Source organism: Lactuca serriola, chromosome 6, assembly GCF_051521515.1.
Source record: "Lactuca serriola cultivar US96UC23 chromosome 6, Lser_US96UC23_V15, whole genome shotgun sequence".
NCBI lineage: Eukaryota > Viridiplantae > Streptophyta > Magnoliopsida > Asterales > Asteraceae > Lactuca > Lactuca serriola.
In genome coordinates, this window is record NC_136413.1 from 198,731,621 (window position 1) to 198,759,342 (window position 27,722).

At 36.0% G+C, this 27,722-nt stretch overlaps 3 protein-coding genes and 1 long non-coding RNA gene across 9 annotated transcripts in view; 1 reads left to right on the forward strand and 3 right to left on the reverse strand.

Annotated features, from left to right (window-relative positions):
* Positions 1–27,722, reverse strand: part of LOC145059408 (uncharacterized) — a 191,912-nt gene that overhangs the window by 124,003 nt on the left and 40,187 nt on the right. The window lies entirely within an intron of this gene.
* On the reverse strand, positions 12,065–15,352 carry LOC145057770 (uncharacterized). The gene is made up of 5 exons (XR_013686183.1): positions 14,917–15,352; positions 14,349–14,791; positions 13,884–13,928; positions 13,273–13,378; positions 12,065–12,555 (listed from the first exon to the last, which is right to left on the reverse strand). It is a non-coding gene; the product is annotated as an uncharacterized LOC145057770 (long non-coding RNA).
* EMB2786 (COMPLEX 1 LYR-like protein) lies at positions 16,881–20,373 on the forward strand. Of its 3 annotated transcripts, XM_079005662.1 has the most exons (6): positions 16,881–17,117; positions 18,645–18,724; positions 18,977–19,058; positions 19,163–19,207; positions 19,290–19,387; positions 20,125–20,373. In XM_079005662.1, exons 3-6 carry the CDS (start codon positions 19,005–19,007, stop codon positions 20,192–20,194), a joined length of 267 nt encoding a protein of 88 aa, XP_078861788.1. In that variant the 5' UTR covers positions 16,881–17,117; positions 18,645–18,724; positions 18,977–19,004; the 3' UTR covers positions 20,195–20,373. The 3 variants fall into 3 exon arrangements, with proteins under 3 accessions (XP_078861788.1, XP_078861787.1, XP_078861786.1); XM_079005661.1 differs by lacking the exon at positions 18,645–18,724 and having other exon boundaries at positions 16,882–17,122; XM_079005660.1 differs by lacking the exon at positions 18,645–18,724 and having other exon boundaries at positions 16,882–17,117.
* LOC145057772 (membrane protein of ER body-like protein) lies at positions 20,791–25,422 on the reverse strand. 4 transcript variants are annotated; one of them, XM_079005663.1, is made up of 10 exons: positions 24,880–25,422; positions 24,235–24,330; positions 23,464–24,051; positions 23,267–23,386; positions 22,889–23,125; positions 22,360–22,527; positions 22,003–22,260; positions 21,752–21,913; positions 21,590–21,651; positions 20,791–21,495 (listed from the first exon to the last, which is right to left on the reverse strand). In XM_079005663.1, exons 1-10 carry the CDS (start codon positions 25,172–25,174, stop codon positions 21,022–21,024), a joined length of 2,460 nt encoding a protein of 819 aa, XP_078861789.1. In that variant the 5' UTR covers positions 25,175–25,422; the 3' UTR covers positions 20,791–21,021. The 4 variants fall into 4 exon arrangements, with proteins under 4 accessions (XP_078861789.1, XP_078861791.1, XP_078861790.1 ...); XM_079005665.1 differs by lacking the exon at positions 24,880–25,422 and adding an exon at positions 24,416–24,661; XM_079005664.1 differs by lacking the exon at positions 24,235–24,330 and having other exon boundaries at positions 24,880–25,420.

The window sequence follows — 27,722 nt, forward strand, 5'->3', positions numbered from 1 at the left end:
CCCCCCTCCACAAAACTTATAAAAACAGAAAATAGGGGGTATGAAGCTCACCTTAGGGTGTGATTTCGGTTTTTGAAGAAAAGATGGAAGAAAACTTGGTGATTTTTGGCCTTAGCACCTTTCCCTGGTAGATCTCGAGTTTGGTATGCTTCTAAGAGGTAAGATCACGATTTTTGCATGGATTAGGAAAAGATTTTGATAACACAAAGAACCTAAGTCATAGATCTAAGCATAATCTTACCTTAGGTGAAGAATTTGTGGAATTATCCTCTTGAAAGCTTCCTAAATTTCGAGATTTTGGAGTGGAGAGGGAGGAGTGTTCTTGAGAGAGTTTGAGAGATTTTTGTGAGTGTGTGTGTGTGTGAGTATGGCCGAGAGTGAGAGAGAGGAGAGGATAGAAGTGATTTTGAAGTGATGTTGCATGGAAGAATGGGATATAATGCATGGATATCCAATGAATAAAAATGAGGTGGCAATGGTAAAGTCAACTCTCCTCTTGGGCTTGATTTGGGCCGAAAATATGGAAGAAAAAAAAAAAAAGAAATTTGGGCCTTTGTCCCTAAGCCCAATATTAGAGTTAATCTTGGGTATGTTTTAAGTCTAAAAGGATGTGGTAGGATTTTTATATTTTTATTGGACTAGTTTAGGTTATTCATGTATTAAAGCTTTTACTTCATTCCATTCTAGGCCCAACATGGCCCAAAATGTTGAAATAAATTAGTGTGGGTCCAATTAGAGCCCAAATTAGGGTTCTAAGCCCATGATAGTTTAATTGGAAGCTTATTGGTCCATTTGGATCCAATAAGGAAGTCCTAGTCCAAAATGGACTTAAACAAGGACTTTTAGGGTCTCCAATTGTTTGATGACTATTTGTAGTACTTGGATGATGTATTTGATTGAAGTTTTTGATGTCATAATAGTAGGTGTTACACATGTTCTTAAGTTTTGGATTCACATTAGCTTGAATGTATAGATTACATGACACAAAATTTCCAGTTGTGACATCATCCCCCCGTTAGAGGGAATTTCGTCCCGAAATTCTGTTTCAAAGCTAGATTTGAGAATGCTAGAATAGGTGAGGGTACTTCTGCTTCATTTGATCTTCGCGTTCCCACGTGAATTCTGGCCCACGCTTTGCGTTCCACCGTACCTTCACAATCGGGATGCGACTCTGCTTAGTACGCTTCACCTCCCTGTCCATGATTTCGATTGGTTCTTCGATGAAAAGGAGATTCTCATTGATTTCAATTTCGTCAAGAGGAATGACAAGGGTTTCATCTGATAGGCACTTCTTCATATTAGAGACATGAAACACGGGGTGTACACCGTTTAGCTCCGCGGGTAGTTGCAGTCTGTATGCTACTGGGCCTATTCGGGCGACGATTTCGAAAGGTCCAATGTATCGCGGGTTCAACTTTCCCCGTTTTCCGAAACGTATAACCCCTTTCCAGGGTGAGACTTTCAACAGTACTCGATCACCGACCTGGAATTCTAAGGGCTTTCGCCGTTTATCGGCGTAGCTCTTTTGTCGGTCACGCGATGCTTGTAATCGAGCTCTGATCTGGACGATCTTTTCTGTGGTTTCGCGAATGATCTCCGGTCCCGTTAGTGCCCTGTCCAACGTATGCGTTTTTGCTAGCTGGGTGTCACCTACTTCAGCCCAACATAACGGTGATCTACATTTACGCCCGTACAGTGCTTCGAAAGGAGCCACCTTGATGCTCGAATGGTAACTATTGTTATATGAGAACTCGATCAACGGTAGGTGATTATCCCAAGACTTCCCAAAGTCTATTACACATGCACGAAGCATGTCTTCAAGCGTTTGAATGGTTCGTTCACTTTGACCGTCCGTTTGTGGGTGATAGGCGGTGATCATATCAAGATGAGTTCCCATTGCCTTGTGGAGTGATTGCCAGAAGCGCGATGTGAACCTACTGTCCCTATCCGAGATGATAGATTTTGGCACTCCATGGAGTCTTACGATTTCTCGTAGGTACAAACGCGTCAGTCTCTCCATCTTGTAGGATTCTTTGATTGGCAGGAAATGGGCAGATTTCGTCAGTCGGTCGATTATTACCCATATGGTGTCCAGTCCGTTCGACGTCTTGGGCAGCTTGGTCACGAAATCCATAGAAATCCCCTTCCATTTCCACTCAGGGATTGCCGGTTGCTGTAACAATTCGGAAGGTTTCTGGTACTCCACCTTTACTTTGGCGCACGTAAGGCACTTACTAACATAGGTCGCGATTTCCGCCTTCATGTTAGGCCACCAATAGTGTTGTTTAATGTCCAAATACATCTTGTCCGAACCAGGATGAATGGAGTACCGTGTCTTGTGGGCTTCCTTCATAATGGTCTCCCTAAATCCTCCGATTTTTGGGACCCAGATACGGTTCATGAAGTAGTGTACCCCATTCTCTCTTGTTTCTAGGTTCTTTTCCATCCCGCGCAATGCCTCGCTAGTTCTATTTTCCGCTTTCATAGCCTCCGACTGGACTGATGCAATTTGAGTGGCTAGATGAGATTGAATAGTTATCGAGTGTGTTTTCGTACGGCGATTAGAGTACTCCTTCCGACTTAATGCATCAGCTACCACGTTGGCCTTGCCTGGATGGTACTTGATCTCGCATTCATAGTCGTTTAGCAATTCCACCCATCTTCGTTGTCTCATGTTCAACTCTTTCTGATTCAAGATGTGCTGGAGGCTCTTGTGGTCAGTGAAGATGGTGCACTTTGTACCGTACAGGTAGTGTCTCCAAATTTTCAGAGCGAAGACCACGGCTCCCAGTTCTAGATCATGGGTCGTGTAATTTACTTCGTGCGTCTTTAGTTGGCGGGACGCATATGCTATCACTCTTCCACGTTGCATGAGAACGCAACCTAAGCCCTGATTCGACGCGTCACAGTAGACTACAAAATCTTCCGTTCCTTCAGGTAGGGATAGTACAGGAGCGCTACAGAGAGCTTGCTTCAAGGTTCGAAACGCAATATCTTGCCGGTCTGTCCACTTGAATGGCACGCCCTTTTGCGTAAGCAAGGTAAGCGGCTTGGCGATCTTAGAGAAGTTTTGGATGAATCTCCTATAGTAGCCTGCTAGGCCTAAGAACTGACGAATTTCTGTGGCGTAGTCGGAGTTACCCATCCTTCCACAGCTTTGACCTTAAAGGGATCCACATGAATTCCGTCTTGGCTAACTACGTGGCCTAGGAAATTCACGCTCCGGAGCCAGAACTCACACTTAGAGAGTTTGACGTAAAGCTTTTCCGATCGCAGAGTCTCTAGGACTTGTCGGAGATGTTGGCCATGCTCCTCTTTGCTTCGAGAATAGACGAGGATGTCATCGATAAACACAATGACGAAGTTGTCAAGGAACGGTCGACAGATTCGGTTCATTAGGTCCATAAATGCGGCATGTGCATTTGTTAGACCGAAGGGCATTACGACGAATTCATAATGTCCATAGCGGGTTCGGAAAGCGGTTTTAGGAATGTCCTCTTCTCGGACCTTGAGTTGGTGGTATCCGGACCGTAGATCTGTTTTAGAAAAATAACTAGCTCCTTGGAGCTGGTCGAATAGATCATCGATTCGTGGGAGTGGGTAGCGGTTTTTAACAGTGAGTTTATTTAACTCTCTGTAATCGATGCACATTCTGAAAGATCCGTCCTTCTTTTTGACAAAGAGCACCGGAGCTCCCCATGGCGAGTAGCTAGGTCGGATAAATCCCTTGTCCAGAAGCTCACTGAGTTGGCTGGACAATTCCTGCATTTCAGCAGGAGCCAACCGATATGGTGATTTAGCGAGAGGAGTTGCTCCTGGAACGAGGTCGATTCGGAACTCAACCTGTCTCTCTGGGGGTACTCCTGGAAGATCTTCAGGAAACACGTCTGGAAATTCACACGCTACCGGAATATCTTGGATGTTAGTCTCTTCTTTGGTCTTGTCCACTATGTGAGCCAAGAACGCCAAATTGTTCTTTCGCAGGTGTTTTTGTGCCTTGATGCACGAGATAAGACGAAGAGTTGTGCTAGGTTTGTCTCCGTAAATTACTAGGGTTTCGTGATTTGGGAGACGAAGGCGAACGGCCTTCTCATGGCACATAATCTCAGCATGGTGGGGGCTTAACCAATCCATGCCGATAATCACATCGAAACTCCTAATCGATACTGGCATTAGGTCTATTCGAAAAACGTGTTGGTTGAGGGTTAGGGTACATCCGATGTAGATCTCCCTAGTGGATTCGGTTTTCCCATTGGCCATTTCCACCGTATAGGTTTCATTTAGCTTCTGGGGTTGTTGCTTTAATAAATGTTTAAACTTCTCGCTTACGAAACTTCGTTCTGCTCCGGTATCAAATAAGATGCATGCATAAGTGTGGTTTAGGAGGAACGTACCGGTCACAACTGCGGGGTCCTGAACTGCATCACTCTGCCCCATAGTCAGCATTCTTCCGGCTCCTCTGTTTCCTGAGTTGTTGTTAGGGCAATCTCGGCGGAAATGCCCCGTCCTTCCACACCTGAAGCAGGTGTGGCTAGGCCCGGCATTGTTGCCGCCGGCATTGGTGGTGTTGTTATTGTGGTGGTTGTTGTTGTTGTTGTGGTTGTTTCCCTGACTTTGGTTATGGGGAGGATAAGTCCTGCAGAACCTTGCGGTGTGTCCCCTTCGGTTGCAACTGGTGCAATGGAACTCCTTACATTCTCCATGGTGATGGAAACCGCACTTGTTGCACTTGGGAAAATTACCGGAATAGGGTCTTGAAGCATTTGAAGTAGCTGAGGCTGGAGCATGTGGTGTGGCTGGAACCGGTGCAGTGACAACATTAACTGCCACTGTTTGCTGCTTTTTAGAGGCCTCGGGGCCCTGACGCCCCTTTCTCTTGTTGTTCCACCCTTTCTTGCCATCACCCTCCTTTTTCTTCTCAGTCTCCACTGGCTTCTCGCCCTTCTTGTTGTTATGATCATATAGCCTCTTTGCCAATCTCTTCGCACTGTCAAACGTTTCAGGGTTCGCAGCTATCACATTCCCCTGAATGGGAGGTGTCAGTCCCCAGATGAATCGTTCGATCTTCTTTCCTTCTGATGTGATCATACCCGGGCACAACAGGGATAGTTCGCTAAATCTCGATATGTAGGCATCGATGTTCGCATTCTGCACAGTGAGATTCCATAGTTCCTGCTCCATCTTTTGTATTTCGCCTCGGGGGCAGTACTCAGCCATCAACATCTCTTTCATTTCTGCCCAGGGGATAGAGTTGGCGACAGGGAGCGTCATCGCTTCCACGTGTCCGTTCCACCAAGTGAGTGCTTGGTCCACGAAAGTACAGGCCGCGAACTTCACCTTCATCTGCTCGGGGCAATCGCATATTTCGAATACCGACTCTACCTTCTCGATCCATCGCTTCAGAGTGATCACTCCTCCAGTGCCGTTGAAAGTCCGTGGTTTAGCGTTTGTGAAGTCCTTGTAGGTGCACGTTTTAGTGGGTCCTTGATTCGTCCCGTTGTTCGAACTTCCGGATCCTTGCCCGTTACCTCCTCCGTTGTTCCCTCGGTGAAGTTGTGCCATAGCTGTTGTGACCGCAGCAGACACGGCTGCCTGAAAAGCAGTGGTGTCAACTTCGGGTGGGGTTGGTTCGGGATTTCCGCGAGTAGCTCGGCGAGGCATCTTTCTGTCATGAAACGGAAAGATGTTGAGTGTACGTGGTTTCTGTGAGGTTGTGATCCTACTAACTAGGTGTATGGTACGAACCTAAACATTACTACCATCGGGCATACAATCATAACGTCTCAACACTTAACAACTGGTAATATCATAGCAAAACACACAAAAGTTCATTAATATTATCCGCATTTAATACAAGAAAATTTGCTCGTAAGAGCATACATAAGTGATACTAATCCGACAGTATAACGGCTCCATGAGTAGTGTAGTCACTTAAACATAGAGCCGGAGTACATAACATAGTTCCTAATGACCTACTATGATAAGTCTATCCCTAACCACGATGAGTTGCGTCTGGAGGTGGCGCCGATGTCATATGCCGAAATGTTGCGCCAGTAGCTGCGCCATCTCTGCCATGTCTCCAATAACCTCATCCCTCTCATGCTCTGCTCGCACTGCCCGAGCTTCCATAGCATACAGCTGTTGTCGCAGTGCGGCGATCTCAGCTTTGAGGGAACGGTTCTCTCTTGGGGGGTTCACTGGTGGAGTGGGGTGATCTGGCTGTGCCTCGTTCTCGCATGGCGGGACGGGGTCCTGATCCCCGACCTGACCTTCCTCGTCTTCGTCGTCGATCTCTCCAAATTCGTAGTCAGTGTCTACATATTCGTCGGGTCCGGCGTCGTGTGCTTCCCCTGGATTCTCCCCCGGTTCATCCCCAAGCATCCCGTGAGCTACTAGGACCTGATGAAACTGGATACCCTGCTGCTCTTCCTCAGGCTCCTCCTCTTCTAGCCACCCGTTGTTTCCCTGATTAGGGAAGTAGGGGTCTCCAGGGTGATGAAAACCAGCCATGCTGTCTGCGCGAGTATGTAGATATGCTAACATTATTCCTAGGTGCTATGACTATTGTACAGACTAAGCGAACGTTCTCTTTTTGGTGATAAGGGTATAGTTTTAGGTTCCCTAGCCATCCCGGTCTCATCAAGACGTGTGTTAGTTTTACTTTGGAGGGAATGTAGTTGATCAGGCTACATTCACTCCTTGGTATCACTAAGAACAGTCCCGAATTAACCGAGATACCAGCGTTATTGTGTTTGATTCGGCGTTAGGTCCTTATTCCTAATGCAAGCAAGTGTGTTTTATTTACTTGTTTTGTTCAGATTTATGTTAGTCCCTCTTTTTGGTTTATAGTTGCATATCAATGTGTGGCTCGACATGCTAGTTCACTATAAACAAAGCTCTGATACCAACCTGTCACACCCCCGAACCAGACGGCGGAAACGTCTGGGGGCTGTCGTGACTCAATTGAATACCATAACATTGAATATATATGAAACGTAACAACATTCGTCACCATGCATTAATATAGTACAACCAGTAGAGTTTACATGAAGTACATTGTTTAAACATTACATTCCCAAAAATAAATTGTTCGATTCGTACATAAATAAACTGCATGCCATCACTGAATATGATTTCCTTTGAATCACGGGTTCCCTGAGAATACAAGTATTTTGAAAAACGTCAACATATGAAATGTTGGTGAGTTCATAAGTAGTATTTGAAGAAAAACAATGTTTCGTATCGTTTGAAAATCACCAGAAAATCCGATATTTTCTGAAAAATAAAGCTTTTGAAAACGTTTGTGAAGATCCATAGGTATGCTTGTTTGTTTATATACTTGTAAAAATTTGTTCATTTAAGTTGTATGCATTTTGAATCTTTATGTATTGAAAACCCTAGGAAAACCCGATGTTTTCCTAATTCCTTGAATTCCATGAAGTTACATTGAAACCATCGCATAGCGTGTAGTGTCAGTCCCAGGCGACGTTGGATTATTTTTGAGCATGATTAATTGCTACAAACACGCATTACACAAACGACCAGTTTATAGCTATACTAACGATCCCGTAGGCGTCGTCCGTACTAATCACGTTATCCAATCGCCCTGACTAGGTGTAGTTCCACATCCGAAGAGAAAGAGGACACGAAGGCCCCGATGACTCCATTAACCGGTTGGGGATAAAAAAAATGTACGATGGGTCCCAGACCCGCCTCGCATGAAATGTAGACTTTACTAGCAATACCAAAGGACCCTTAGGGACCAGTAGTATACAAGCCATTGAAAGTCCTGTTACGTTGTGTTGGATCGGTAAAACCCAACACTTCGTAAGATAGAGGTCTTCGGGCCTTAAGATCAGGTCATTGGGCTAGCTAGGCTCAACGAACAAGATTTTACACTTTTGGGGCCCAAAGATGGTGCGTAGACATCTGTGCACACTCGCATGTATATTGAATTCCCAAACGTTATTCGTATGAATCGCAGTGTCGTCGTGTTAGTGGTTTCGGATTTATATTGGTTCGAGACCGAACCAATTTGTTTCACAACGATTTTTGGTATTGTAGTGTTTTGTATTTCGTCGATAGTCGCGGTGCCATTGTTTGATCAATTCGCGTGTATTGAATTAGCCTTAAAAGTTTTCTATTTTCAACCCCTCATTGTTTGTAAAACTTACTTTTTCAACCCTTTAATTAAATACTTTCCGGTTTGGTCCTTAAATCAATTTTCTTGACATTTTAACACCAAAAATTATTGAAATTGATATTTTTCAGCATATTTTTCAATGAAAACAGTTTAAGTCCCTGAAATTTCAGTTTTCTCGGTTATAGCCCTTCTTTTCGCAATTTTGACAATTTTGGCCCAAATTGTAAAATTTTTGCAACTTTGGTCCTTTTTAAATTTAAAAAGCATTTTAGACCTTTGAAAAGGACTTGGAACACTTATAGTCCACTGTTTTACAGAAAAACACAGTTTTGGCCCTCCAAAACAGAAAATTTCGCATAATGGGCCTCATTGGGCCGAAAATGTCATTTTTAGCCCATTAAGCTTGAAATTTATGTTTTTAATCCTCCAAATGAGTATATTTCCAGAAATTGTTTTATTGAAACTGTTTTGACACACCTCATCCATCAGAATTCATGAAATGACAATTCGGGCCCTTAATTTTGTATTTTTCACATTTTAGGTCCAAAAATTTGTGTTTTTAGCCCAAAGAAATTGTTACTAAACCACTTAGCTATTTTTCTAGAAATACTTTGTATGTAGAAATATATTTGATGCTAAAATCATATAACATAAGGTATATCTCGGTTTTGAGGGGTTTTATGGCTAGATCCAACATTACAACACACAAAAGCATACATATAAGCATGGAAATCATACAAGGCATACAAAACACATATAGATCTACACTTTCACTTGTATTCCCCCCCCCCCCCACAAAACTTATAAAAACAGAAAATAGGGGGTATGAAGCTCACCTTAGGGTGTGATTTCGGTTTTTGAAGAAAAGATGGAAGAAAACTTGGTGATTTTTGGCCTTAGCACCTTTCCTTGGTAGATCTCGAGTTTGGTATGCTTCTAAGAGGTAAGATCACGATTTTTGCATGGATTAGGAAAAGATTTTGATAACACAAAGAACCTAAGTCATAGATCCAAGCATAATCTTACCTTAGGTGAAGAATTTGTGGGATTATCCTCTTGAAAGCTTCCTAAATTTCGAGATTTTGGAGTGGAGAGGGAGGAGTGTTCTTGAGAGAGTTTGAGAGATTTTTGTGAGTGTGTGTGTGTGAGAGTATGGCCGAGAGTGAGAGAGAGGAGAGGATAGAAGTGATTTTGAAGTGATGTTGCATGGAAGAATGGGATATAATGCATGGATATCCAATGAATAAAAATGAGGTGGCAATGGTAAAGTCAACTCTCCTCTTGGGCTTGATTTGGGCCGAAAATATGGAAGAAAAAAAAAAGAAATTTGGGCCTTTGTCCCTAAGCCCAATATTAGAGTTAATCTTGGGTATGTTTTAAGTCTAAAAGGATGTGGTAGGATTTTTATATTTTTATTGGACTAGTTTAGGTTATTCATGTATTAAAGCTTTTACTTCATTCCATTCTAGGCCCAACATGGCCCAAAATGTTGAAATAAATTAGTGTGGGTCCAATTAGAGCCCAAATTAGGGTTCTAAGCCCATGATAGTTTAATTGGAAGCTTATTGGTCCATTTGGATCCAATAAGGAAGTCCTAGTCCAAAATGGACTTAAACAAGGACTTTTAGGGTCTCCAATTGTTTGATGACTATTTGTAGTACTTGGATGATGTATTTGATTGAAGTTTTTGATGTCATAATAGTAGGTGTTACACATGTTCTTAAGTTTTGGATTCACATTAGCTTGAATGTATAGATTACATGACACAAAATTTCCAGTTGTGACACATAGCTATATGAACCTACTGAATTCACATTACTTCCCCAATGAGAAACCAAATATTGAGTCTGCATCAAAGGAGATAAAGAAACATTCGGTATGAATACTATTTTTTATACATAAATCCTCTCTAATAAAAGAGTATACAATTCACATATATGCAATCATGTAACGTTTCAGAATCTATATCACTTAATTGCTTTGCTACAAAACTCAACATGCTATAGATTTGTTCAAATTATGGATGAGTTTTATCATGAGCTATGAATATGTGAGGTGATCCAAGTATCTCCACAAAGATCCGTCTTAGAGACTTCTTAACTCCTCTATCCTCCATCACCTCTCTCATTGTTCTTGCTTCATCCCACCTCCTGACCACTGCATAAACATCTGACAAACCAACATATCTACCATCATGATCCGGTTCCAATTCAACATTTCTAACTTTTTCTTCTTATTTAAGTTTTCAGTTTATGTTTTAGGTACTTTTGTTTTCAAAGAGAAGAGCTCGGGATGATTGCAGAGCACACACTACCTGATTCCGCATAATGTGATTCACTATGATTATTACGATGTATTGATAAAATTTGATTACTTTGGTTTTATGACAATGATATGGTATACTGTTTTATAAACTTAAAAATGAAAATTTTGCGGGTCTTATTTTGGGACGTTACAATTGATGCCTTAGACCCACGAATATAGTGAGAAAAACTTACCTTGAAGTCTAGAAGATAGTTGAATTGATCATAGACCCAAATATCGGCTCTACAGGTCACCTATACAACAAATAGGGACTGAATCTCAATTTACAACTCAAAATGCTCCATTTGACCTAAAGTCAAACTTGGTCAAAGTCAATGGTCAACGATAAAAAAAGTCAACGATCAACTTCAACTAGGTTACGACATACGTACATACTGCTCCACGCCCTGCGTAGAGCACAAGGTGACTTTTACGGGACATAACAAGGCTACACCTTGCGTAACCAAAACTAAGCCATGTGTAGCACGTTGTTGATCACCTTTCTCATTAAGTGCTTAATATAGAAAGTTAAACCACCAAACTTCCAGATCTAAACTAGATGGACGTCTTAATGGATAAAGTCTCCGACTTTATCCATTTGCTTGCATACAAAGCGCATTAATCCAAACCCTAGGTCAAAGAAGCCTTCAATTGCTCAAAATATCATGCATGGGAGGATGAGAGTGTCCTAGCTCTCATTTTTATGATTTAGCAACCCTGAAAACGTTTAGAAATGACACTTCAATGGTCTGGAGCAACTCTTACTCATATACACTATGAATATGGGGACAAAAGCATGAAATCCTAAGCATAACTAGATCTAACATAAAAACACATCAAGATAGGAACTTTACACCTTCTGGAGATGGTTGAGGGGATGAAACTTCTGGATCTAAGCTGGTTTGAGCTCCTAAGTGGTTCCATAATCTTATCCTTCCTTCACAAGTGAACACAAAACACACTTAATGCTCAAAACTCTCAAAAAGGGGATTAAGGTTTCAAAAGGGTCGTTTGGGAGGTGGAGGCTGATGATGGAAAGGCCTCAAGGGAGTTAGAACCCTTAAATAGGGCTTAAATGCCCAAGATTAGGGTTTCGGTCATGGGCAACTACGTGCTGCATAACTTGATCTATGTCCCGCGTAGATCATTTAATCCTCGTAATATGATTCCCTCATATGCGTTGTATAGGACATTACCTTACGTCCCATGTAGGACCAAACTCCCAAACACTTAAGCTTTTAAATAAGGATGAAAATTTAGTTGAAATAACCGAGTGTTACATCTTTAGCGAACAATTTTTTTTACTTATTTATGCATGGTTGAACGACACAACAAAGATGAACAAAACGTTAATACCTAGGAGGACAAAGATAGCCTAAAAACCATTATCAACCATTATCAAGCTTTATTATGTGATGTAATATAATAGTTCGTTATCTAGCAATCGTTTACGGATTAATGTAAGATAATTATTAATTAGTAAATAAGTTATAGCGCATTTATTATAAAGCAACATATTTATTCTTAAAATATAGTAAATTTCTACGTATTCTAAATATGATCTCATCACATAAAAGTCATGCCCACATTAGAATCATATATATATACTAGGTACGTTTGAAGGGCCGTGCTAAGCACGACCCAAGACCGGTCCAAATGTAAAGGTTACTAATAAATTCAAATAATACTCTTAATAAAAAAGTACAACCTTGTAGTTGTGTATGTGTTCCAAAGCACAATTGTTATAAAAAAAATTATAAGTATAATGTTTTAATGGAATGGAATAAAAGTACAATAGGGTTATTGCGGTATAAATGAAAACAAACACCAACTTTTTTTTTTTTGAAAGAGAAAATGTGCGCACTTAACCAACAAACGCCAACTTGTCGACTTTCCAAATGACCATCACTTACAATATCATAACAACCTCCTATAAGATACTTGTAGAAGTATTTGTTTGACTATTTAATATAAACACCCAAAACGATTTTACCTTTTCAGTGTTCTCCAAATCACACCTTTGACTACGGTGGGCTTTGACCTTTGAAACCTTGTTGGTTTCTTGAGGATGATCTACACAATACTGCATGTGATCCTTCAGTTTGGACCTGATCATGTAATATGGGAATTTATAAACACATACTAACATACACTAATTAATAAATATAAGAGTGCCAATTATTTTGAAGCTTCTTTTCTATACAAACCAAAGCTTTAGTAGTCTAAAGCACAATTGCAGGGCTCATTTTTTAGGATAAAAGCATAGCAAAATTTGACAACTATTAACAGTAATTATAGGTTATCTAATTTGAATTGTGTGTTAAAGCCAACCCATGTTACCCGGTTAACATTAAAGATTTGAGTGACGGGTTCTTCATGGATGTGAAATTAACGAAAAACACATCATTGCAAAAGTAAAACTCATCGAGTTAGACAAACAAGTAGATGACTTTTATTGATAAACCAAACTTTAAATTATTTATAATCTTTCTTGTAGAGAGTTGTAATTAACAAAATATAATTTTCGTTTAATCTGATCCACTACATTTACTTCAATCATAATACCCATGATGTACAAGTTCATTTATATTTGAATCATACATTATGGACTTATATAGTTATAAAAGTATATTTTCCAAACTCCAAGACATACTAAGCCATCCATATTCCCATTATGCACGAAAACAATGTCCAAAAGCTCATCTACAAATGGAAGTATGATGCTATAACAAACATATAGTAATGAAAGTACATCGCTATTTATTGCATATTCAGAAAAAAAGATTGTTGATTTATTCAAGTAATAAGGAGAAATAGAAAATTACCTTAATATATTATAGACAAATATTGTTAATGAGTATGAGACTTAGTGTCACCATAGAAGGATAGACCTACAAAAGATGGTTATACCAAGACTCCAACACCGATGACCTGAATGTTCATTCTTATTGATTAGAACTTAATAAGTATAAAAATCATAAAAAATGAAATAATATGATGTTCGAAAAGCTAAAGATTAATTTATGAATTGTTAGTATGTATTTTGACTAACTCAGACGCTACCAAAGTCCGAAAGTTGTATTATTTCTATTAGAAAATCCTCTTTAACTAAAGGAAGTAATATAATCTTTCTTTTTTTTCTTAATAGACTTGATGCATAAAGTTATACATGAATGCTTCTTTTTAAGTTAATGAAGATGGAACTACTTAATACAAAAAATCAGGGAAGAGGCTTTCCTCATTAAGTTTTAACTATTTTCACAAATTTGTTGTCATTTACTATTTTCACATATTTTCTGTTATGTTTTTTAAACACTGTTCATCCATTCAAATTTTTATCTTCACAACATAAAGGAAAAAAAAAAGAATCAGCACCTTAGAATAAGATAATTATAATGGTAAATAACAACTACATACTATAAAATGAAATCAATACCTTCTTTATCTTAGGCCTAGAAAACTGCTTGATGATGATCCAGGCCTGCAAAAAACATTGAAAATGAATGAGCCAGTGAGTTCCTGTAATTAAGCATAAAACATAGTTCCATATTAACCCTTTGACTTTTCATGTAATTTCATTATGAGCTTAGATGATTACCAGATTGTTAATGTTAGCCCCCAACAACAAGAAAGAGGAAATTTACCTGAGGTTACCAATAAAAAACTAAAAAATAAACAAACGAATCTGAGTGCATCTTCATCCCTTGTTCATATGGTGGAGTCCGTTCACACACACACACACACAAAAAAAAAACCCATTTCGAATAACTGAAAGTAAACATAAAAAAATTGAAGATGTTGCGTTGTGTTAAGCCATAGAATTAGAAGATAACAATTATGAAGATGCTCTATCGTCTTAAATCATAGTAGAAAAAGAAAGAAATAAGGTAAAATGGCTTACCTATTAATCTTCAACCTGGATGGTTTTATTGAATAGCTTTAATTTTGAACTTCCATCTTCAATTTCAAGTTTGTTGGGTTTCTTTTTTAAGCTTGGGTTCGTGTTCTCTGATGGTGTAAGAAATCCCCCATTGTTTAACTACAGTTAAAAATCAATAGGACAACGAACAGTTGGAGAAAAAGGGAACCTTCCTGAAAATTGCCAAATAAGAAGAGTTGGGTGTCAATAGAAGTAGGCCAGAGAGAGATAGAGAAAGAGTTCGAGTTAAGTGGAGAGAAAAAGAAGATGAAGATAACAGAGTGTTCAAGATTTGCATGCATCAGGCTCTTCTTTGAGACAAAGCGGTGGGCATAGAGAATTACGAACAATTGTCCTCTCTATGAAACATGGTGGTCTTCAAACCGAAAGGAGACGATCGCTAAGCTCAGCCAGTGTCTTCTAACCTGAAGGTATGTTAAACAAAAATACCCTCTAAAATTCCAATACAAGATGATTTATCCTTATCGGAACCAATCTTATGCAAAAAATGGTAATAAAAATCTACAAATTACCAAACAAATAGTTTAACCTGAGTGTGAAGTAGAGATAGAAGAAACTTGAATGTACTTATTGGAGCAAACAGAGTTGTTTTGGTTATGGTAGATTGTAATGAATCATAGAACTCTACTTTGTCCGAAGATGAGAGAGGATAGAAATTTAGGGCTCAGATTGTGGTGAATGATGGAACCCTAGGTGGAGAAAACAAAGGGAAAATGTGGATTGGAGGTGATGGTGCACTCGGGGAGAATGAAAAAGAGACGGAGAGGCCGAGAGGGAGAAGGAAAGAATAAGACGAATGTTGGGAAATGGGAACGATAAGCGGTAGCTGATGTATAATAGCGTGGCACATACTCCTATTCAGTGGAATCGTACTAATTCATCTGTGGACTATCCAAGAGAGAAAAATAGAGCGGCAACCCATCCATCAGGATCTGACCCGGAAGAAAGCAACTTTTATTAATACCCATAAATTCCATAGAAATCCATCAAAAATCCAGAAAAATCCCGTCATATTCCACACTCATCCACCTCACCCCATTTTGCTCCGTTCTTAAGGCATAGGCCTTACTTATATATATATATATATATATATATATATATATATATATATATATATATATATATATATAAATTTTGTTTTTGGTCTTCTTTTGCAATGCATTAATCCTTAAAAATGCTTAGTGGGCATTCTTTGTAATTTTAAGATTTTTTTAGAGTGATTCTATTCATTTTCATTCGGATATCACTATATAGGCAATATGTTTTTCTTCTTGTAGGCTAGCGTTATTCTTAATTGTATAGAGTATTGCAAGAAGGGTAAGCGGAACACCAACAATCCGTATTGACTTGAAAATAACATACTCATGTCTTGTTGCATGGAAACACAATTGAATCGAGACCATAACGAATGATCAACATTTCGGACCCAAAAAGTCACATTGTAAAAATCAAACAATTACAAGAAGGTATAAACCTCCAAATTCAAATATATAGAAACAGATGACCATGCAAATCTTTAGCGAACAAAAGTATTACTCATTTGTGCATGGTTGAATGACACTATAGAAACGAACAAAATATTAATACTTTTGAGGAAAAAGATAACCCAAGAATTAGGGGTGAGCAAAAACTGAACCGTAAACCGAAAAACCGCAAAATAACCGAAAAACCGAAACCGAACATATAACGATGGTGCGGTTTTAGAAAATAAAAAAACCGCAATTTTTCGGTGTGGTGCGGTTTTATCTTAAAAAAACCGCAAATTAACCGAACCGCATCGCAATATTAAAATATTATTATTAATTGAATATATATTTCATTTTTTTTAATAAAAATCCAAATCCAAAAAGAATAGGGTCGTTCCCATCGTTCCCAGTAGGGATGAGCAAAAACCGAACCGAAAACCAAAAAACCGAAAAAAACCGACATAACCGGAACCGAAAAACCGAAACCAAAGCAATAACCGACGGTTTAGGTTTGAATTTTACAAAAACCGAAAAATAACGGTTTGGTTCGGTTTTGACGTATAAAACCGCCCATAAAAACCGAACCGACCCACATATATATTATTTATATTATGATTTAAACTTTTAGTTTTAGACTTTAGACTTTATCTCTTTAATACTTTATATTTATTTTCAACAAATTGTTAATGGTGTTAAACTTTGATCTTTTGAACACTTTTATGCTTTTATAATACTAGAATTCGTACTCTTTATTTTAGTATATTTAAAGTAATACAATACTATTTATCGTAACGTATTTTCACTAGGTTTGAACCCAAAAACTAGAAAAAAAAAAACAGGAGCTCATAAACCCACGGTTTAAAACCGAAAACCCATAAACCCAAACCCAAAAAACCAAAAAACCGACCAATGCAAAAACCGAACCTATATGGTTTTAAAAACCAAAAAATCGACTTTCTACGATTTGGTTTGGTTTGGTTTCAGCCAAAAACCGACCCAATCCGAATCATACTCGTCCTAGTTCCCGGTTCTTTCACCACATTTCTTTCATTGTCTTTTGTGTTCTAAAAAGCCCTAGCCCCCCTTTAGCCTTCGTTTACCGGCGACTGAAGCAGCCATGAGCCAAAGATCGAATCATTGAAGCAAGTCAACAACGATCGAACCATTGAAGCAAGTCAGCAACGATCGAGCATCGAATCCGGCAACTGGGATTGCAACTATCGATTTCGGCGACCTGCTGAAGCAATCTTCCTCTTCGTCTCAGGTAAGGTATTTTTTGAAATTCCTCTTCTGGATTCGACCATTCTTTTAGATTTTTTCGATTTCCTCTTCTGTTCTTTTAGTCGACTATGTTTCTATTCCAACAACGGGGTTACCAACACTTCGAACCTACTGTATTGGATCTTGTTATTTTGTTACCCTGGTTCTTTTTTGTCTGTCGAAAAGTGGATGTGGCTTATTTTGTTGAAGACAGTCTTATTTGTGTGTTGATAACATCCAGATATTAAGTGACAATTTTTTATAATCAAGAACATGTCGATAGCATATGAAATTACCCAAATATTTATTGAAATTCAAAGGAGGTTAATGGTATGTAAGGCTAAGATCTCTTAAAGTTTTTGTAGACAGATTCTAAAAATATAGCATCTCTTTTTCCACTGTTAAACGATAGTTTAGTTCACATGGAATAAAAATTTATTGATTTTGTTTTTTGGCGGATTAATTATTCTCAATAGTTTAGTGGGATATTTTCACAACAATAATTGTTATTTTCTCAAAAAAAGTAAAAATTTAATCGTGTCTAATGACATAAAACCTCCAAGAAAATCTGTTTTTATAATTAAAAGGCAAAAGTCTGAATCGAAAAGACCGATTGGTTGGAGCTTTTTCACATCTGATCGAGACATCATAGCGAATTGGGGGTGTGAATGAAACTTCCCATGTTGCCCTGCCCATTTACCCTAAACATTCACTTCATACGTTTAGACAAGACCTCCTCCACCTCCTTCCTCTCCATCGAACGGTATGTTGAGTGCTTATGATTCGATTCTTTCTGCTGAAATCGACTTTATGGTGTTGTTTATGCTGAGTGCTTTTGATTTGACAGGCGTGAAATCGAGTTTTGATTTGAATATGTATGTTTAAGTGCAATCGATTTTTTCATGTTCTGCTGAAAATCGATTTTTCTGGTTTTGTTTATATTATGCTGAAAACTGATGGTGATAATTGAAGCCTTTTTGCTCAATGTTGTACTCGACTAAACTATCACATACAATGCAAGTAGTACTGGTGTTGATTTTAGTTTTGATTCTATGTACATAATTAGCATTGGTATTGATGTTGAAGTTGGACCTCTTTGCCCTTGCACATCTATTTGTCTTCATTCCTTTTTATTGGCTAGCCTAATATATTAGCTGGAAAATGTAATTCAATTACTTTTTCATTAGTGTTATATGATCTTATCAATGATATGAGAATTGTCATACAAATTGTTGGATGGCAATTTGTGTAATTTTGCAATAGAAATTGTTTTATGAGCTATCACGGGTTATTTTCAAAGTACAGTGTTATTATTTATTTATGTGATTTTTGGTCAAAAGATGAAAAGATTATCGAAAGGATTATTATGTCTAGATGGTAATTTTGTCTTATACTGTATTTTTTATAATTATTCAGCAAGTTGATTTGAATATTTTAGACAACAGAAAATAGGTCATTAGGGTAAAATGGTCATTTTTATCATTTAACACAACCATTAAGATGTCTAACCAAACAATATGTTTTCATTTAGATCCTCTAACTGATTCAGATCTCCTGCCAAATAGCCCTCACTCCCCCAGCTCTGACCTCTCCCTCTCTGGCCTTTGCCCGGTAAAGGGATTTCAAAATTTTATCTTCTCTATTTTTCGAAATCTATTGGTATTTGTTGATTGCTTTCAATCAGTTATTTAGTTGTTTATTATTGTTTCTTTATTTCTAATCGGGAGTGTTTGTTAATCGGGTAGAATGTTTTCAATTTCAGATCGAGTGATTAATAATGTGATTAGGGTTACTCACATTATTCTTTTTGTTAATAATGTGATTAACTTCTACTTTATGCTTTGATCATGTTGAAATCAACAGCTCCAGTTGGAAGAGATTTTATAACAAAATGCCTTCTCTTCAAACAGCACTACCTCCTGAACTTGCCAACAATGCCATTAGGGTTACTCTCTCTCTCTCTCTCTCTCTCTCACACACACACACACACACTGTTGTATCATAGATTCTGATAGTATTTATTTATTTATTTATTTTTCTGATTTACAGCTATATCGTGAATGTCTACGTAGAGCAAAGTACGTTGGTCATAAGGTATGTGTGTGATAGGTTTTCAAGCATTTTTTTTCATGTGTGTTGAAGTTTGATCATGTACTCCACTCCCTTGAAACTGTAGCAACATAACACGGAGCTTGTTGTTCAAATGGTGAGGCAGCAATTCAGAAAGCACATGCATGAAACAGACCCAGAGAGGATTCAAAAGCTCAAAGATGAGTAAGTTTTTTTTTTTTTGGACATATCTTTATGCACATGTTCAAATATATAAAGTATTTAGGTTGAGAACTCATCAATCCTTACGAATTGCTTTTTTTTTTTTCTTTGGTCTTTGGGGCTTATATACTTTCCACAAGCAACCGAGTATTTAAAAAAAATATACCGAGTATTAAAGTTTTCCAGGAAGTTACAGATTGAGGGCCTGTTTCTTAAATTTCCAATCAAGTGCTGTATGGGTAAATGTTGTCTGTGTGGAAAGCAGTGCTGTATGAATAAAGACCATTTCTTTTTTGGACTTAATGAATCTAAATCACCATTTTTACCCTTTGTTCTAGAGGCAATGTCAAGTAAAAAGGAGTATTCATTTAACAGACAAAAAGATCAAACATGATGGCTGAAAAATTTCAACATATTCAAACAGAAAACACACTAATTTTATTTTTATGTAATATTCTCATATTAACATAAATTACAAAGATAATATATGTATAGACTACAGAGAGGTGTGTGTTAAATTCATTAATAGTTACAACACGAAGGTTTTATAATGACAAAATGTATTCCATATTTCACCCTAATTATGCTCTCCTTATGATTAGCAAATATTTACACAAGTCCTTTTTCTTTGATGGTCTAGACTAAAACTATGTATAGTTTTATATTTGATTGTTTTGGTGTTAGACTTATATTAATTATGTCAGAAACTTTTTTGATTTTTGTGTATTTGCATTTTGCAGTGCAGCAAGAGGACTTATAAATCACATATTATATGAAGCAGAGGAGTTGACAGGAAGGAAATTCAGCTAGCTACCTCAACATCACCATAATTCATCTTGATGTGTTAAAAAGATACTTGACTTTTCATGGGTCAAATCTTTATTCAATAATTTCACTTGAAACTTCAATTTTATCAAGTTTTGTGGTGACCTTTACTTCCTATTCCTGTTTTGGTTTAATCGAATTCCACTTATGGTTTTGTGTTGTTATACTGGGAAAGCTTTCTAGGGCTATTTTGTTTTTTATGGTGACGATGGAAGTGCATTCAAGTATTTTACACAAAACACAAACCAAATCACCATTGAAGTTCTAGTAAAATACATTCCAAATACTGTAATAAGTTTGTCATATCCTATCTTTGCATAATAACAACAAAACTGCAAAAGAACAAGGCATATCAGCTGAAATTCAAAATTTTATGGTATAATAGGTTACTTCTACTTCAATGTAAACCTGAGTTAAACTTATTAGTTAAGACATAAATGGTAACATGACGGCCATGTTTTTTTTAGAGCTTTTAGCTTCTAAGAAAACCTGAAATTAAAGAAAAAAAAACTTTCTTTTGTTTGAGAATACCATCCTTAAAGCTGTTTATTTTCACATAAAGTTCCTAATCCAAAAGTTACTTTAAAGAAAAAGCTCCTATTATAACAAAATTATTAGGTAGCATATTTTTTTATTTAGATGTCATTTTATGAGTTTATTACTTTTAAAAACTTACACACATTTAAATGATGTGCAATGCAAAACCTCAAGCCTCAGGCACAAAATAAAGATCAACAAAATTCACCTAGTTCCAAAGTCAAAACTAGAAAATCATAAAAATCCCTCCCACTCCCTTCCTTCCAGAATATTGACTAATACGTTGCAAGTAGGGTCGGGTCTGCACCTGCTCCATGAAAAGGAAAGCTCGGGTTCAAAACTGGACCCGAAGCCGGTGGGAATAAACCGATCGTATCCAACAACTCCATAATCAAGCCACCAAACAAATAAGAAACACCCGACACCGCAAACCCAAACGCCATGTAGTAGGAAATAGTCTTGATATAAGACCTGTTGAGGCTCTGGCTCTGCACATACGCTTTTCCGGCCGCCAGTATCATGATGCACACAATCGAAGCGGCAGCCACCGTCAGAAGCTTGAAATCTTTGTCGTTGCTCTCACGGAATGAGAACCCGTACACAACCGGTGGAAGGAACCCAAATACAAGGTACGATAACACAGAAACCAACACGTGAAGCGGGAAATCCACTCTTCGCCCCAAAAGTTGCTGATATCGATCCTCTTCTGAAGATGAAGATCCTCTGCCTTCGTTTTTCAGGTCCCAAAGCTGCGATTGTAATTGTAATTGTAATTGTAATTTGTAAACAAACAACATCACAGCAAAATAACACACACTAATATCCAAGCAACTTATTACTTACATCATGACTAATCACCAACAATCCGCCAAATATGTTAGCCAATCCCAATGCCAACACATTCACTGCAACCATTCGAAATCATCAATAATCAATCAATAAATAACACTATAAGCCAAGGTAATTATTAATTCCAAACAGGAAAGGCTTATTTGGTTTGCTTACACGTGGAAGCATCAGCACCAACTGCAGAAGCCACAACGCTTAGACTTGCGATTATTTCTAAAAGCCCACCGTAAACGATGCTTTTAACAATGTCCAAACTCCGACCACCTGTTGCCGCCGTTTCACCACCTTGCTCCACAGCACGACTCCCAATTTCAAGATCTAAAACAAACACAATTTTACATCAATTCGAGACAAAAATCATCATATCATTTTTATTTTTTTAAGACGATTGATTGATTAATAATTACCTGGATTGTTGTTTTGAATGGTGACATCAAGCACTTGGTTCATTTGTGAATTGTCGATGATTAAAGATCCGATGTTTGGAGGAACATGAAGCGTTAATCCATCAGGATGATGTGAAAAGACAAAATCTTGTTCAGGTTCTACATGATTAAGTGGTGGCTTCACTACAAACATTCCTGGGTAATCACTTTGGCTGTTGAACTCTGTATGGTAAGATGTAACTAGCTGATCGCCATCTGTGTTGTCTGCTAATTGGGAATCTGTTGCAGGGAAACAAAAATAATTCTAATCAATTTGAAAAGTTTAATTTCCTCTTTTTTGTAAATTTTCTATATATATATATGAACAAATTTGCTTACCGTTGCTCTCTATAACATTATTATCTGATTCATCAGCAATTGGTTGTTTAAATGTATTAGATCCTTGTGCTGAAGATGCATTGTAATCTCTATTAACACTTGGAGTAGCTGATTTGATTTGATCTTTTTCCAAATCCATGTTACCATTGGTGGTATGTGAATGTGATCCTACAAAATTCATGTTTAGGCATTTTTTGGTAGGAAACAAATTGCAGTTTTTGTTCCATTAGCATCAATCGTCAGTCTAATGCACGCTAAAGTCTAAACACAAACACAGTAGTACAACTACTTGTCATGTCAGTGTAGTTACCTTTGTTGTTTAATTGTTCCACCTTAAATGTGGAGTCTTTGATTTTTCTGTCGTAACAGATATAGAGGTGGATGGGATGTGGGACTTTACAAAAATCAATGTCTATAATCATATTAAGATTCTGAGTAATATGAATTTCAAAGTTCAAACAATATATATAATGCTTAAAGTATTGTCACAAATCTTCAAAGCAAGAAATGAAGAAACAAATTTGCTTACCGTTGCTCTCTTTTACATTATTATTATCTGATGTATCAGCAATCGGTTGTTTGATAGTATCAAATCCTTGTGGTGAAGGAAGTGCATTCTCATCTCCATTAACAACACTACTTGGAGTAGGAATGTCTGAATCTATGGGATTCGAGTATTGTTGTTGTTGCTGATTAACAGTAACAGTAGCCGATTGAACTTGACCATTTTCCAAATCCATTTTAACAATTGTGGTAGTTGATGAACCTACAATAGTGAGAGCTCACTCAAGGTTAGAAGATGGAACAGAGACCCCACCTTTTTGAGATTAACATTAATCAAAATCCATCTTTTTTTTTTTTTTTTGGGTAGAACAAAAATTTTGCATATCATTTGAGTGTAATTTACCTTGGTTGTTTAATTGCTCCACCTTCTTTGATGCAAAAATTCTAGAAAACCAGCTTTCCTTCACAGAAGTTTGATTGTTTTCTCGGTTGCTTTTATTACCAAACAACTTAAATCCATTCCCTAAAACATCAAACAAACATTATGAAATCATGAAAATAAAACACCATTTTTAACGATTATTTCTTCAAGATTCAAACCTGTAGGCATAAAAATGCTGAAACATGACAAACATCTGAATACATCTGGATCCCTCTCATGATCATCTTCATTAGATATCAACGGTTGAATATCATCAGAAACAAGATTCACTTCTGAAGGATTTGAAGTTTCGGGCTTGTTACGCTTTGCAATATCACCAGGAACTGGGATTTTACGTTTCCTTTTACGAAGAATAACTCTTTTTGTGATACAAGAATTGCAATTTGGACAGAATAAATCATGTGTTTCTTGCTTCTTTATCACTGTCTCCACATCAAATTCATCCTCAACATCTTTAATCACTTCAATTTCGCTGCTTTCTGTTTTGTCAACTTCTTCAAATGATATTTCTGATGGATGAAGGCTGTTATCCGATAAGTTATTTTGCTTTTCATGTTCACCAATTTGGTTGTTGATAACAAAGTCCAGGCCATTCCCGTTTTCTTGATTGTGTATTCTTATATTGAAGTCGTTTTCTTGATTATGTATTGTTATATTGATGTTGTCTTTCATGGGGATTTTCCCATGAAAAGTTGAATCAACACCATTTGCTTCCCCTTTTGATGATTGAAGACGCAACCCAGCATCTGAAAATATACAACAAATTAGACTTATTTTTAATTTACTATCTTATTCTAAAATCTTTATATACGTCCATTAACACAAGAACTATGCTAAATTGCTAATGAATCTTTCCAATTTAGTATGGAAACTTTTATTTGTGAAGATGGCAACTTTCAGACCTTTGTCGTGAATTGAGGGGTGTATACCTTTGGTTTCATGAAACAAACAGATTCTCTGATTATGATTGGTGACACAAGTGTTACCCTCATAATCCCAGGAGCAGATTCGACATTTCCATATTCCTTCAGTCAAAGAAAAAGGAAAAAAAGAAAAGATGCAATTTCTTAATTATCTAAAAGAAGAATCTCCATTAAACATGCGGGTTACCTTTTGCTTTTTACGAATTGAAAGCTAGATAGGTGAGAGGCTGGATGGAATGCCTAATCAATTCCACTTACAGAGTTGTAAATAACATTAAAGTTGTATAATTATATTACTTAATTAATCCGGTCACAACTAAATAAATAGGATATAGAAAAAGATGTTCAGACTATAATCCAATACCCAGAAATCAATTCAACTTATCAAGGAATGGAAGCACAGAGAGAAGAGAGATGAATTTCAGAGAAAAGAAACCCTAGAATCACCTTAACACTGAAGAACCCGAATATGAAGAAAGAGAAAGGTAGGGTCTTGTTATAAAGAAAAAAACATGGGAGACAAAAAGGTGGGTCTTCAAGGGTATATAAGATTACAGTCAAAAGTGAATTTGTTATAGTCCATTTTCTGCATCTTGAATTAAAAAAAGAACTTCAAATAACTACTGTGCTCTCAGATCTTCACATTTTTACCTTTATCTGCGTCATAATAAACAAGATATTCCGATGTCTGTTGTTTCTCTTTCTCTATATCATCTTCATCAACCTTTATGCCATTTTGTTGACTTAAATCTTTGACTTCTTCTTCTTTTTCTTGATCTTCACCATTCGAGAAACCAACTGAACCACCATTGTTGCTGCTGAGATCATCATCGATGGTCGTGAAAATTGGCGTCTGTTTCAGATTCTTTCTTCTATCAATCAAACTCTCCTCCAATTCGTCATATTCTTGGTCCTCCCATCGATGTTCTACCTGAGTAGTTTCCATAATCGTTCGGTAGGTTGATGGAAAGAGGTAGGTAGATATGATGGGAATGGAAATTTCTAAAATAGGCAACTGTGGTCTGTGGAGACGACGGGGATGAACTAAATTGGCTGTTGAGCATTTATTGAAGATTTATGGCAGAGAAAAAAAGAAGCTTATCCTGCAGCAACCTCGTGAATTGTCAACTACCATGCCCTGCTCATTCTAGCTCTCTTGATCCCCTATTAAAATTTTAAAAAACTAGAATACTCATTTCTGCCATTGTGTTCATACTTTGTTGGTATTTAATTTATTAGAAAAATAAAATATTTTATAGGTTAAATTATTCACACTTAATTTTGTTCGTTTCCCTTAGCGCACACTTGTTGCCCATAAGACCATTCGCAGTGGCAACTAAAATGTTTGGTTGGTTTTCATATTTAAATTAAAAAAAATAAAAATTCCTTTAAAATCCACTATTGGTTGCTTCACCAAACTTCACTAACCATTTTCATTTTCTTTTTTATTTATTTGTTACAGGTCTTTTGCATTTTCAAAATTACTTTGTAATTAATTTTATTTTATTTTTATTAAAAAAATAAACAAAACACACTAAAATTCGTAAAATAATTTTGTCTACAAATAAAGACCAATATTGATATATTTTAAGAATTTTTTTTTATATTGTCTATATAATCTTAAAAATAGTAAAAAATTAGGTTATAAATCGTAAAGATATAATATATAGATTGTATAATATAATAAAAATTAATTATAAATAATATAAAAATTAATGATAGAAATATATATATATATATATATATATATATATATATATATATATATATATATATATATATATATATATATATATATATATATATATATATATATCATTCTATCATGTCACTTGTCAACCATCCATTTCAAATTTCAAAATTTAAATTTCCACTTTAATTACATTAAATTAATAATTGATTATCCATTTCAAATTTTAATTTTAAAATTTCTCTTTCTAATTACATCTCCTCCCTATTCTAATAAAATAATAGGTTTAATCTCATATTGACAAGTGTCATACAATTAGAATTTCTCATTAATGTTATATATCATCTATCCTGCCACTTGTCAACCTATTAATTATCCATTTTAAATTTTAAATTTTAAATTTCACTCTAATTACATTAAATTAATAATTGATTATCCATTTCAAATTTTAAATTTCCCACTCTAATTACATTAAATTAATAATTGATTATCCATTTCAAATTTTAAATTTCTCACTCTAATTACATTAAATTAATAATTGATTATTGATTTTAAATTTTCCTACTCTAATTATATTTAATTAATAACATTACATTTAAAAATAAAATAAAATAATACAGATTATAAGGCGATATAACTTCACGTATTTATTTAAATCAACGATTATAATTTTATATAACTAAAAAATACATCCCTTAATTAAAATAATTGTTTAACAATTTTAATTTTTTAATATGAAAATTTAATTAATTTTATAACCGTGGTTCTCACGGGTTATAAACTAGTTATTCTAATAAAATAATAGTTTTTAATCTCATTTTGACATGTGTCACCATATTAAGCCTCATAATTAATGTAAATTTTATTTTTCTTTTGCCATGTTTCACCTTATTATGTCTTATAATTAATGCATACCATTTGTCGACATATTGATTCTCCATTTCAAATTTCAAATTTCAAATTTCTTATTCTAATTACATTAAATTAACAACATTAGAATAAAAATTAAAATAAAATTAATGCAAATTATAAAGTGATATAATTTTACATATTTATTTAAATCAATGATTATAATTTTATATAACTAAAAAAAACCTTTTAATTAATAATTTATTTAAAATAAGTTATTAATAATTTTAAATTTTAACTATTAAAGTTTAATTAATTTTATAACCATGGTTCCCCGGGTTATAAACTAGTTAAATAAATAATTGATTCTTCATTTTAAATTTTCACTCTCTAATTATATTAAATTAGTAAAACTAGATTGAAAAATAAAATAAAACTAATACAGATTATAAGATGATATAACTTTTTTTATTGACATCAACAATTATAATTTTATATAACTAAAAAAATATCTTAAGTAATAATTTATTTAAAATAACTGATTAATAATTTTAATTTTTTTTATACGAAAATTTAATTAATTTTTTAACCGTATTTCTTACGGTTATAAACTAGTAAGTAATAACTAAGTTCTAATGTATTAATATTCACTAAAAAAAGAAAAGGAAGCGGCCTCTCTCTCTCTCTCTCTCTATATATATATATATATATATATATATATATATATATATATATATATATATATATATATATATATAATGGACAATTTTTTTGAGATTAAAAAAATAGAGATATTGAGATTCAGCCTTAGCCACATATTTTTCATTTGCCGCTCTAACGTTTCAGCATACCGACAGCAGCGAGGTATGCCTAATCATAAATTATTATATATCAGAGGTATAATCATATATGATTATACATGTTTATACGTATATGCCTAATCATAAATGATTAT

Coding starts and splice junctions, on each gene's coding strand:
- EMB2786 (XM_079005662.1), top strand. CDS start 19,005: ATGCCTTCTCTTCAAACAGCACTACCTCCTGAACTTGCCAACAATGCC. Junction 19,059..19,162: donor TTGCCAACAATGCCATTAGG/GTTACTCTCTCT, acceptor TCTGATTTACAG/CTATATCGTGAATGTCTACG. Junction 19,388..20,124: donor ATTCAAAAGCTCAAAGATGA/GTAAGTTTTTTT, acceptor TGCATTTTGCAG/TGCAGCAAGAGGACTTATAA.
- LOC145057772 (XM_079005663.1), bottom strand. CDS start 25,174: ATGGAAACTACTCAGGTAGAACATCGATGGGAGGACCAAGAATATGAC. Junction 21,652..21,751: donor TGGTGCTGATGCTTCCACGT/GTAAGCAAACCA, acceptor GAATGGTTGCAG/TGAATGTGTTGGCATTGGGA. Junction 21,496..21,589: donor TGTTGGTGATTAGTCATGAT/GTAAGTAATAAG, acceptor TTACAATCGCAG/CTTTGGGACCTGAAAAACGA.